Source organism: Peromyscus leucopus, chromosome 8b (assembly GCF_004664715.2).
Source record: "Peromyscus leucopus breed LL Stock chromosome 8b, UCI_PerLeu_2.1, whole genome shotgun sequence".
In the NCBI taxonomy this organism is placed as follows: Eukaryota; Metazoa; Chordata; class Mammalia; order Rodentia; family Cricetidae; genus Peromyscus; species Peromyscus leucopus.
Window position 1 is genome coordinate 43,231,908 of NC_051086.1, and position 13,161 is coordinate 43,245,068.

A 13,161-nucleotide genomic window follows, 5' to 3' on the forward strand; every position below is an offset into this window, starting at 1 on the left:
ACGTCACCAGGGGACTGTCCCCCACCCTGATCCCTTCCTCTAACTGTCATTCCAGACATCCCTCAACAGAAATCCCAGGCTCATCTGGCCTTCTAAGGAATGAGGTATCCTCTCACCGCCCTGGTGCCTCACTCCTTGTCTGTCTTGCCTATAAGTCCCAATTTGAAATACCTCTCTGATACCCCACATCCACCTGTATTCCCTCTCCAGGGTCTGTGGTCAGGGCCCACAAATGATAGATGGAGGGAGGGAGAGAGAGAGAGAGAGAGAGAGAGAGAGAGAGAGAGAGAGAGAGAGACAGACTGACAGACTCCTGGGTCTATACAGTTGATTTGCTATCTAGTCTGTCTTAGCTAGGGTTACCATGACAAAATGCCACTGAGAAAGTTCTCTCCAAATCCTAGAGACCCAAGGCCTAGGTCAGAGTGAGCAGGCTGCTTTTCTCCGACCTCTCCTCGCTCCTGAAGGCTCCTTTTTGCTGTGTTCTCAAGTGTCCTTCACCCTGTGTACCCTCACCCTGCAGGTTAAGTGCCCAGGCTGTCTTCCCTTTGTCCACCTCCCTTTTGTCCCTCCCCCAGTTCCCTCACCCAGCAGTGTCTCCACCAAACATCCCTGGTACCTCATGTTGGGAGACAATCATGCATTCAAGCCATGCTTCCTTGGCCTTCCCAGGCGCAGCAGAGCTGGCTGCAGCCTCGATCTCCTCTCCTGTCTTTTTCCCTCATTGTTTTCAGAGAATCAAGGTCCCTTTTGCAGGTGTGCAGTCTCACTAAAAATAAAACAGGTCAGGCGGTGGTAGCGCATGCTTTTGATCCCAGCACTCCAGTAGATCCCTGTGAATTCAAGGTCAGCCTGGTCCACAGAGTGAGATCCAGGACAGCCAGGCTATATAGAGAAACCCTGTCTCGAAAAGATAAAAATAAAATAAAGCAGACTCAGGAGAAAGCTGGAGGATCATTTGATTGGAGTTTGAGAGTAAGCGGCTGGGGCCCTGCAACTCCTGGGAGGGTGGGTAAGACAGAGTCATGGGTTGAGTTGCAAGTAAAGCAGGTGTGCTTTACAGAAAAAGTCTGCAAGCAATTGCATGAATGGATGGTCTTTAGAAAGAGAATGGATGAGGCTAGGCATGGCAGTGCACACCTTTAATCCCAGCACTTGGGAGGAAGAGGCAGGTGGATCTCTGTTGGGTTCAAGGCCAGTCTGGTCAACAGAGCAAGTTCCAGGACATCTAGGGCTACACAGAGAAACTCTGCTTCAAATAAAAGCAAACAAACAAACAAAAAAAAAAAAAAAAAAGAGAGAGAGAGAAAATAGATGGTCAAGCAGGCTTAGGAGTTTGGAAAGGGAAAAGCTACACCTTATGTATATGTGTGTGCACATAGTACATCTGCATATGCTTGCACCCATGTCTGTGAATCTCAGGGGTTGATGTGGGAGTCTTCCTCTATCACTCTCTGCCTTATTTCTTCAGCCCAGGCCCTTTACTGAGCCTGCAGCTCATTGTTTCTTTTAGAATGGCTGGCCAGCAAGCTGCAGGAATAACCCACCTGTTCCTGCTCCCCCAACCCCACAACTCGGTTTACAAACATACGCCACTGTGCCCTGCTTCTATGTGGGTGCTGAAGATCCCCAACTTAAGTCCTTATGCTTACACAGCAATCATTTATCCACTGAGCCATCTCCCCAGCCCCAAAAGTTAAATGTGAAAAACAAAAACAAAAAATGTAGCCAGGCAGTGATGGTGCAGGCCTTTAATCCCAGCACTCAGGAGGCAGAGGCATTCATATCTCTTGAGTTGGAGGCCAGCCTGGTCTACAGAGTGAGTCCAGAACAGCCAGGGCTACACAGAGAAACCCTGTCTCTTAAAAATGGAAACAAAATTACTTTATTTTTAATTATGTGTATGTGTGCATGAGTGAAGGTGCCCACAGAAGCCAAAGGTGTCACATTGCCCTTGGAGCTGGAGTTACAGGCAGCTGTGAGCTGTCATGTGGGCGTTGGGAAGCTGGGTTCTCTGCGAGAGCAGTATGCATTTTTAACCACTGAGCCATCTCTCCAGACCGAAATTGACTGTTTTAGGCAGGCAGGCTTAGAAGTGAGGATCTGTGGCCAGCAAGGTGGTTCAGCAGGTTAGGTGCGCGCTGCCAAGCCTGATAGCCTACGTTCTATCCTCAGGCCCACATGGTGGAAGGAGAAAACTGACTTCAGTTGAAGCTGTCTTCTGACTTCCACATGCACACACTGTAAATAAAAGAATAAAAGCTTAAAACAATTCTATCACAGAAGGGCTTCTGGGGTATATTTGCATTAAGAGATAATCATCCCATTTTCTTCAGGAAGATCACCTTTCCTGAGGGATGGTCTCCTGTCCAGTGATTGACAGCCTCATTTGGATTGACTCTTAAGGGAGGGATCAATAGTATGTTTGGAGGGCAATTTAGACTGCTATGGGTGTTTTAGAGAGAGGGTAGAGGGAGAAGGTCTCATACAGCCAAGGATGACCTCATGTTGACTGTGTAGCTAAGGAAGACCTTAAACATCTTGTCCTGATGCTGCCCCCCCACACACACACACCGTTAGAGTGAATACTGAGGTCCGGTGAGTGCCTGCTGGGATTTCCAGGTTCTTGTGTCCTAGAACAAGAAAGTGGATGGGAACATGAGGATCGTGGGAGAAGAAGAAATGGTTCATCAGGAAAGCACCGGGAAGAAGTGAGCTAAAGCAGGGGAGGGGGGGGAGGTCTGCAACTCTGTGGTGCCTGCGCCCCACAGGCTGGAACCTCCATGGGTCCTTTGTAAGGTATGCTTTTTGCACACGAGATACAGGTTGGCCTTGATGGGAAATGTTTCCAGTCTGGCATCTTAATGTGGATATTTTTACTTCGCTCTTTGCCCTATTTCCTATCATAACCATCCCCTGGGAGCCATGGTCCTAGAAATCTTTTGGGCAAGCTGAAGGATAATGATCGATATATACATATAATTTTAAAAATTGTATGTACATGAATGTTTTGTCTCTGTATGTGTATGTGCGTTTCTGGTGCCAACAAAGGCCAGAAGAGGGTATCAGATTGCCTGGAACTGGAGTTACAAATGGTTGTGAGCACCCATGTGGGTGCTAGAAAGCAAAGCCAGGTCCGAACTGTTGAGTCGTCTCTCCAGCCTGTTTTCTATAGGTCCTACATGCTGATAAGGGGTACAGTCCCTGCCTAGGAGGGACCCTGAGACTCCCAGTTACAGGGAAGCTTTGGATCCCCGATAGTAGAAATTGACTGAAATCCCTGTATCAGAAGAGTTTAGCCTGGAACTTGTATACTAGAAAACACAAATTTTATAAGAAGGTTGAGAATACTAGGTCTAAACAAACAAACAAAAAAAACACAATTGCTGGGCAGTGGTGGCACACACCTTTAATCCCAGCACTCGGGAGGCAGAGACAGGCAGATCTCTGTGAGTTCCAGGCCAGCCTGGTCTACAGAGCGAGTTCCAGGACAGGCACCAAAACTACACAGAAAAACCTTGTCTCAAAAAACCAAATAAATAAATAAACAAATAAATAAACAACACAATTATGCCAACCCCAGAAAAGACAAGAGCCCAGGGAAGCAAAACAAGCAAACAAACAAAATAAAAACTGATACTCTTATTTTGTTTTGTTTTTGGTAAAGTACATATTTTTTCTTTTTTTTTTTTAATTAACTTTTTTTCCTTTATTTTACAAACCAACCACAGTTTCCCCTCCCTCCTCTACTCCCCCCGCCCACTCCAATCTATCCCCCTTCCCATAAGTTTTTAAGGGCAGCCATCACTGGAGTAGAAAGCCTCTCCTCCCTGTAGAGAGGAACGTCCATCCCTTCTAGTGACCTCCCCTTGCAGAAGGGGATCCTGTCCCTCTGAGGACAGCTGTTTTTCAGTGTCCTAGTTTCTCACAGCTGTGGCAAGAACTTGCCCCTTTAGAATCCTTCCTTTGGCCTGGAGTTTCTGAGGTCGTAGGTTACTAACTGCCCGGGAAATTCATTCTTTCCCAGGGCTCAGTGTAACAGCTGGGCTTGTTCTTGATCTACAAGTAGTTTCCTCTAGGCCTTTGGACCTTTCTATGTCAACATCCCCAAAACAAATCTACACGTGAACTTGGAGTGTCTAGGGCCTGATGACTTCTGCACTTCTTCCCAGTGTCTGCAACAGATTGGCCGGAGAAATAAGCATCTAGCAACTATCTGACCTTAGGAAGCATTTCAATACCACTGATTACAGTGAACATAATCATGTGTGTACTGTCTAAGTTGGCTCCCATACATCTCATGACTCATTTCCACCTTCTACAATATGTTTTCCCTTTTTCATATTTCCATTTTATTTTATGGGTATGGGCATCTACCTGAATGTATGTCTGTGCATCACATGTGTGCCTGGTACCTGTGGAGGCCAGAAGAGGGTGTCGGATCCCCTTGAACTGGAGTTACAGATAATGTGAGCTGCCATATGGATGCAGAGAATCAAACCCAGGTCCTCTGGAAGAACAGTCAGTGCTCTTAACTGGTGAGCCATCTCACCAGCCCAATATACTTCCATTTTAGAACAATATTGGAGAACAAGACTGACATTTAAAATCCTTTTGCATTTAAAAGATTTTCCTTAACCTTCTTTACCAAATCCATATTTTGTGCCAAAAAAACTTTGTTTTTCTTTTAGACAAGGTCTCAGTATATTGCCCTGGCTGGCTTGGAACTATCTGTGTAGACCAGGCTAGCCTCAAACAAACGGAGGTCTGCCTGCCTCTGCCTCCTGAGTGCTGGAATTAATGGCCTACGCTACCACACTTGACTTGCCAATAAGTTTATTTATTTATTTGTTTGTTTGTTTCAAGACAGGGTCTCTGTACATAGCCCTGGCTGTCCTGGAGCTCATTATGTAGACTAGGCTGGCCTCAAAATCACAGATCTACCTGCCTTTGCTTCTCAAGTGCTGGGATTAAAGATGGCCAATAATTTTTATGTCTCTTCATTTATTTAATGGTTTCCTTTTTTCTTTTTGTTATTGAAAATAATTTTTTCATACATTATATTCTTGTCAGTTTCCCTTCCCCTCCCACCTTTCCACTCAGCCAGATCCACACCTTCTTCCTCTTCAGAAAACAAATGGGCAAAGTTAAAAAAATAAAAAATAAAGAAGAGCACAAGAAACACACAAAGACACAGGAAAACACAAGCAAAATACTAGTAAGATAAAAAGAAAATACTCAGACAAAACAAAATGAGACAAAACTCCCCAAAAATATTGTTGAGTTCATTTTATGTTCCCATCTACCAATAGGATGGTTCCTATATCGATGGTTCCTATCATCTACAAATGGTTGTACACCCAGTGAGACCCCATTGGAGAAAACCAATGTTTCCTTTGCAAGTGGCTGTCAGTTGCAAATAGCTTCGTGGTTAGGGATGGGAGCTCGTGTCCACTTTCCCCTCAGGGCTGGGACCCGTCTGGCTTGGGTCTGTGCATGCTGCCTCAGTCTCTGTGAGTTCATATGCGCATCACTCCTGATGTCTCCGGAAGCCACTGCTTCCTTGGTGTCTTCCATCTCTGCTCTGAGAATCTTTGCTGTGCTTCCTCTTCCGCAGAGTTACTTAATGGTTTCTTTTTATCTTATCTTTAGAAAAAAAATTTTCTTAACACTGTAACTGTCTTCAGAAGAAAACACTGGAAGCTTAGTCAGGGCAGATCTAAAGCGGACACTTACTCAGCACTCAAGAGAAACTGCAGCAGAGGGGACAGCCCAGAGAGCCTTAATTTGGGGTTTTGTTTGTTTGTTTGTTTGTATGTTTGTTTTTGAGACAGGGTCTTTCTATGTAGCCCTCACTGTCCTGGAATTAGCTATATAGACCAAGCTAGTTTCCAACTCACAGAGATTCCCCTGCCTCTGCTTCCCAAGCGCTGAGTGCTGGGATTTAAAGCAAGTTCTACCATGCCTGACCTTGTGTTTGTTTGTTTTGGCCTTGATTAGCCTGTTATTTTGGCCTTGATTATTCGGATCCTCGAGGATGTCCCCCAGTAGGGAAAGAAACAGAAAGCAAGCTTGCTAAGATGATACACACACACACACACACACACACACACACACACACACACACACACACGAGTGGTACATGGTAAGAAGCAAAGGAGAAAGCTGGAAAAATAACTAAGCAGTGTAGGACACTAGAATGCTTGTTACTTTTACAGAAGACACAGGTTCAATTTCGCAGAACGCCCATGGTGGCTCACTACCATCTGTAACTTTAATTCTGGAGGATCTGATGCCCTCTTCTGGCCTCCCAGGCATGCACATGGTATGCTGACACACCTGCAGGCAAAACATTCATACATAAAAAATGAATATTTTTTTAACATAACACTAATTGAGAGCTGGTATTGCTTATAACTTCATTAGGAAGTGGGTACTAGGTTTTTTGTTTTGTTCTTTTTCAAATTTATTTATTTTTATTTTATGTGCATTGGTTTTTTTGCCTGCATGTATACCTGTGTGAGGGCGTCAGATCCCCTGGAACTGGAGTTATAGATAGATGTGAACTGCCATGTGGGTGCTGGGAATTGAACCTGGGTCCTCCAGGGGAGGAGTCAATGGTGCTCTTAACTGCTGAGCCATCTCTCCAGGCCCATAAAATGAAAGAGGAGGGAATCCGTTTGGATCCAGGACCACTCCTCCTCCTCCACAGCTCCGACCACACACATCATGCACATGTCGGGTGGGATGAGAGTCCCTCTTCGTCACCCCAGAATGAAAGTTTTTAAAAATTAGGAACAGGCTGGAGAGATGGTTCAGCAGTAAAGAGCACTGGCTGCTCTTCCAGAGGACCTGAGTTCAATTCCCCAAACCCACATGGCAGCTCTCAACCATCTGTAACTCTAGTTCCAGGGGATCCAATGCACTCTTCTGGCCTCTACAGGCACCAGACACACACATGGTATATATACACACATGTAGGCAAAACACCCACACATATAAAATTAAACTAAGTAAGTAAATCTTTAAAAATAAAACTAAAAAGCCTTGGGTGAGGATCAGAGCTCAGGGCTACAAAGGGAATTTGAAGTCTAGGCTAGAAAGCATGTCAGAAATAAGCAAATATTTGATCTTAGCACTCAGGAGCCAGAGGCAAAAGGATCTCAGTGAGTTCAAGGCCAGCCTGGTCTACATAGAGAGTGCCAGGATAGACAGAATTACATAGAGAGACCCACCACCATGCCCGGGACTAGTCATGTTTTATCAGGGAGAAATAGCTTTCCCTCAATGGGCCTCAACAAAGACTGGCTATCTGACCTTTCTCTCTTTCATATGGTACTTTAAATCTTAAGAAGGGGAGTTGTGATATCCCTCCCTCCTTTTACATAGCATTTTAAGTTCTAAGAAGGTCAATGGTGATATTGCAAACCCTCTAAAACTTACTGTTATTAGGGAAATAACAGGATTCAAAATTGGTGTGTGTGTGTGTGTGTGTGTGTGTGTGTGTGTGTCCATTCTTACAGTCCCCAAGGCTGCTGAGCCTAACTAGCTACCTGACATTCACCCTCTTCCTCCTCCTCCTCCAGACTTTTCGAATCCCTGTGGATCAGATCCAGGGCGGGAATGAGCCTCCTAGCTCCACATCACCAATAGCACAGGTCTTCAGGTGGTAAGGAACCACCAAGAGGCTCCTCCTGCCTTTTAAACTACCCAGCATCTGTTAAGTCCTACTTCTTCCTGGTGACAGAAGCCAGGCATAACCTGTCACTCCCATTCTACAGAAAAGGAAGCCACAGCCCAGAGAGGGCAAAGAGCCTTCCTGAGGCTACATAATCAATGGCCATGTTGGAGAGCTGGGCCATGCTTCATTTTTGTTCCTCAGTGCCCTGCCCCTCCTGGTGACCTGCAGAGATGCTCACCCTGCCCTGCTTTATGAGGCAGCAGCCAGGCTCTCCGTGATGCATTATTCAGCTTCCCAGGGTTGGCCAGCTCCCGTTACACTGGCCACAGCCCTGGACACCTGCTTCTCACTTCCAGTTCCCCTCCAAGGTGCTGTAGTGGGTTGTGAGTACCCTGTCCTAGCCTCAGGAGACCTGTCTCCACTTTGGGCCCATGCAGGGGTTCTAGGGCAGATGATGTCCCCCTCTGAAGGTTAATGTCCCCCCTCTGTTAAGTGACCATTCTCTTTGGAGTTTAACCAGCTAGGACACAGGAAGGCTTAGCCAGAGTCAGCAAGGTGTTGCCATGGTGACTCTAAAGCCAGGCTGCTGCCCAGCACAGGCCTCTCAGTCTATCCCCACTAGAAAACAACACCCAAGCACTTTCCACCACCTCTCAAAGGTGAAACCCAAGGCTGGTCTAGAGGATGAATTATGGATCCTGCCTCTCCACGCCACCCAGCCAGTCCCAGCTGCTCAGACACTGAGGAGACTTAGGTCTAGTCACAAGCAAGAAGACCTAGCTGGTCTCCAAGCAGTGCCTCCAAGGCCCTGAACCTGTGACACCAACCCCAGGCCCATCAGGCACAGAGGCCACCATGGCGAAAGAGGAAGATGAAGAGAAGAAAGCTAAGAAAGGAAAGAAGGGCAAGAAGGCCCCGGAGCCAGAGAAACCCAAACGCAGCCTGAAGGGCACCTCTCGGCTGTTTATGGGCTTCCGAGACCGCACGCCCAAGATCTCCAAGAAGGGTCAGTTCCGGAGCGCGTCGGCCTTCTTCTGGGGCCTCCACACTGGCCCGCAGAAGACCAAACGCAAGAAGAAGGCCCGTACTGTACTCAAGTCTACCTCCAAGCTCATGACGCAGATGCGTGTGGGCAAAAAGAAGCGGGCGATGAAGGGAAAGAAGCCCTCCTTCATGGTGATCCGCTTCCCGGGACGGCGTGGCTACGGCCGCCTGAGGCCTCGCGCCCAGTCGCTTAGCAAGGCATCCACAGCCATCAATTGGCTGACCAAGAAGTTCCTCCTCAAGAAGGCGGAGGAGTCAGGCAGTGAGCAGGCCACGGTGGATGCCTGGCTCCAGCGTTCAAGCTCCCGAGTGGGCTCGCGGAAGCTGCCCTTCCCGTCGGGCGCTGAGATCCTGCGGCATGGAGGCCGGCTCCGCAGGTTCCCCCGCAGCCACAGCATCTACTCATCCGGGGAGCCCGTGGGCTTCCTGCCCTTTGAGGACGAAGCCCCCTTCCGCCATGCAGGCTCCCGCAAGTCACTGTATGGGCTCGAGGGCTTCCAGGACCTGGGTGAATATTATGACTACCACCGTGAAGGCGACGACTACTATGACCAGCAGTCGCTACACCATTACGAGGAGCAGGAGCCCTACTTGGCTGGGTTTGGTGCGTACAGCCCAGCCTGGCCACCCTATGACGACTACGGGTACCCATCCGGAGACCCGTACAACTACTACCATCCTGACTACTATGGTGACACCCTCTACCCGGGCTATGGGTATGGCTATGGCTACGATGATTTTGAGCCCCCATATGCGCCCCCATCAGGGTATTCATCTCCTTACAGCTACCACGACAGCTTTGAGGATGAAGCCTACCCATACAGCTACTACCTGGATCCCTATGCACCTCACCACATGCTGTACCCACCCTATGACTTTCCATATGACACTCCTTATGACATACCCTACTTTGATCCCTACGGCGTCCCCTATACTGAAGGCATCTATGGTGGTGGTGGGGCTGAGGCCATCTACCCCCCTGGGGTGCCCTATGTATATCCAGAAGAGCCAGCTTTGATGTACCCCTGGGTGCCACCACCCATATTGTCGCCCCACAACCCATATGCCTACCCTATGGATGACATTGCCGAGCTGGAGGAGCCTGAAGAAGTGGGCGGAGAACGGCAGAGCACCTCCTTCCGCCTGCCCAGCGCCGCCTTCTTTGAGCAGCAAGGCATGGACAAGCCAGCCAGATCCAAGCTGTCCCTCATCCGGAAGTTCCGCCTCTTCCCACGGCCTCAGGTGAAGCTGTTCGGGAAGGAGAAGCTAGAGGTGCCCCTGCCACCCTCTCTAGACATCCCTTTGCCTTTAGGGGATGCAGAGGGAGAGGATGAAGAGGAGGAGATGCCTCCAGTGCCCACGATGCCCTACACCCACCCTTACTGGAGCTTCCTCACACCGCGCCAGCGAAACCTGCAGCGGGCCCTGTCGGCCTTCCGTGCCCGCCAAGGCCTAGGCTTTGGCCCTGAGTTTGGCCACCCAACACCACGCCCAGCCACCTCACTGGCGCGGTTCCTCAAAAAGACGCTGTCAGAAAAGAAGCCCATCCCACGGCTCAGGGGCAGCCAAAGGCCCGAGGGGGGCGGCCCGCAGTCAGGGAAGCAGCCTACAAACGCTTTGGCTACAAGCTGGCCGGCATGGACCCGGATCGGCCCAACACACCCATTGTGCTGAGACGCAGTCAGCCACAGGCTCGAAACAACAACAACTCCCACGGCCCACCCTCACCCAGGCCCACGCCACGGACCCTCACCCACTGGAGCGCACTCATCTCCCCTCCAGCGCCCGGGCCATCTCCCAGCCCTGGCCCACCGCCAGCTCCACCCTTCTCTCCATCCCTTTCCAGGCCTCCACGGCTAGCTTCCCCCTACAGCTCACCCTATGGCTCCCTCCGCCAGCATCCACCACCCTGGGCTGCCCCAGCTCATGTGCCCTTTACACCCCAAGCGAATTGGTGGGGCTTTGCTGAGCCCCCTCCTCTGAGCCCGGAGGTTACCCCTGACCTTCTGGCCTTTCCTGTACCCCGGCCCTCTTTCAGAGCTTCCCGCAGTCGAGGGGCAGCTTTTGGCTTCCCCAGGGCTTCTCTGATAGGGTCAAGGAGAAGGCCCAATCTGCCCTCACCCCAACCCTCTTTGAGGAGCCTGCCAGGGCAAGGCTACCACTCACCTTTGGGGCCATTGTCTCCTCAGCTATCCCTCCGAAGGGGCCCCTTCCAGCCACCCTTCCCACCCCCTCCACGGAGGCCTCAGTCACTCCGGGAGACCTTCTCTCTGCATAGAGCCTCTGGGCGCCTGCGCCCACCCCGCTCACCAGTGCTAGGTCCCCGCCGACCACCCTCACCACCCCCACTCCTGAACCATGGTCCCCGGCACCGGTCCCTCAACCTGCCCTCACGCCTTCCACGGACCTGGCGGCGCCTCAGTGAGCCACCTACCCGGGCCGTGAAGCCATGGGTACATAGGCCCTACCACCCACCACCCAGTGCTGGACCCTGGGCCACAGGGTCTTTGGAGCACCAAGAGAACCAGCATGAGCCAGAAGACTCAGAGACGCCTTGGACAGTGCCCCCACTGGCCCCCAGCTGGGATGTGGACATGCCTTCAACACAGCGCCCACCTTCTCCATGGCCAGGAAGTGCAGGCAGCCTTAGAGGCTTCTCCAGGACTTCTCCTGTGCCTGAAAACCCCTTGCCTGAGCACATGAGCCCTGTGCATGAATCACAGCCTGAGGACCAAGCCTCGAATCTAACTGGTATCTTCCTGAGCCAACACCATGACCCAGGGCCTGGGCAACTCACCGAGTCAGCCAGCCCAAGCTTGGAGAATCCTGAAGAGGCAGTCACCCCAGGGGACCCTCAGCCACCAGCTGAGCCTGAGACCCTGAACCCAACACCTCCCAACAAAAATATTTGCTCAGAGAGGAAGGATTTACAACTCAGCCTCTCATACCCACTGGTCACACATAAGCAGGCAAGGGCTACATGGCCACTATGGCGACGCTGGAAGACATTGTCCAGAACCCCAGCTCCCTTGGCCCCCACCAGAGCCCCAGGACCCTTGTTCAAGACAGGGGAGAAACCCCAGGCTGAGCCTGGGCGGTTCGCGGTTGTCATGCCTCAAGTACGAGGGCTGAGCTCCTTCCAGCGAAAAGGGTCTGCTCCCCTGCAGCCTCCAGAGCACCCAGACCGAGACCCAGAGCGTGGCCCAGCACCTAAAGCCTGTAGTCTACGCTGGTCCGGCCTCTGGCCACCAACAGATGCTCACTGTCCCTGGCCACAAGTACAAACCCACTCCTTTCAATCCTACCTCCGGGGCCGTAGAAGTGACTGCCTGTCTCAAAGGGGCCCCTGGAAAAATCCTGGCCCCCAAAGCTGGCAGAACAAGGTATGGGGGCACAAGTCAGAGGGTGGGATTGGGAGTTCTGGCCTAAGACCCAGAACGGGAGGTGGCCTGAGGAGGCATGGGCAGCCTCAGCAAGTGGTTGTCTACATGGACCTCTGCCTCTCTTCTGAAGGTGAGGAGAACTGCCTGGACCTTGCAGGGCATCTGAGGGTTGCACAAAGGAGTGTCCAGAACAGGCAGGCCCTGGATTAAAGGACTAGATGAAGGTAGATGTACAGGATCCTACTTTCTGACTGTCTCATGGCAGAGTAGGGAAACTGAGTCCCAGAAGCCAGGAGTCTGTGGGGTATAGGCAGGCAGTCTGTCTCAGGGAGCCCAAGTCCATGACTGGCATCGGCGTACAAGGGGGAAGGTGATCTGGATGCCGGGTGGCCCTTGGAGGAGGTAGATGATCACTCTAGCCTCCCTGGGGACACCGAGAAGGGGTGGGGCAAGCAGTGATAGGCGGTACTTCATCTCTGCAGACCGTGCCCACAGAGCAGGCAACAAGCTGGCCTAGCAATGGCAACCGGGGCAGCCTGGCTGCTAGGGGGACCCTGGCCCCGGCGACGGGTGCCCCGGGCTGTGTGGGCTGCAGCATTGCGGGAGCGGGGCACGGGGTGCCCAGGGGTGAGGGGCAAGGATGCCTGGGCCCTCCTCACTCTGGAATACGTGAGTGGCTGAATTATTCAGGGTCTGTGGCCGCTGGCAAGCACGTGAGCAGATGGGTGGGCTGGAGGCCAGGGCAGGAAGGGTTGATACTTGCTGCGCCCTACTTAACAACAGCGTGAGGCAGGCCGCGGGCAGGCCCCTTGTATCCTCTTTCCTTGCCCAGGGAGGGTGCAGCTGGGATGGGAAAGGCCAAGGCTGCCTATATGTATGCTCGCAGTGACCCAGAGCCTTGCAGGTCCATGTGCCTGAATGTGGATGAGTAAATACCAGGGACAAGCAAGGAGAGCGGGAGTGTGCCAAGTCTGAGCAGACATGGCATCCATGGAGATGTGGGCTATCGGCCTACCCTTTGAGTGGGCACATACATGTGTACATATAAATGGA

The 13,161-nt window shown here is 51.2% G+C and overlaps 1 protein-coding gene across 1 annotated transcript in view; it reads left to right on the forward strand.

The window, feature by feature from the left end:
• The first annotated feature begins 8,536 nt into the window (after positions 1 to 8,536).
• The window catches only part of Myo15a (myosin XVA), a 54,214-nt gene continuing 49,589 nt past the window's right edge, over positions 8,537 to 13,161 (forward strand). The window contains 2 exon segments of the mRNA XM_028856522.2: positions 8,537 to 10,289; positions 10,292 to 12,108. Coding sequence (XP_028712355.1) covers positions 8,537 to 10,289; positions 10,292 to 12,108 — 3,570 coding nt within the window.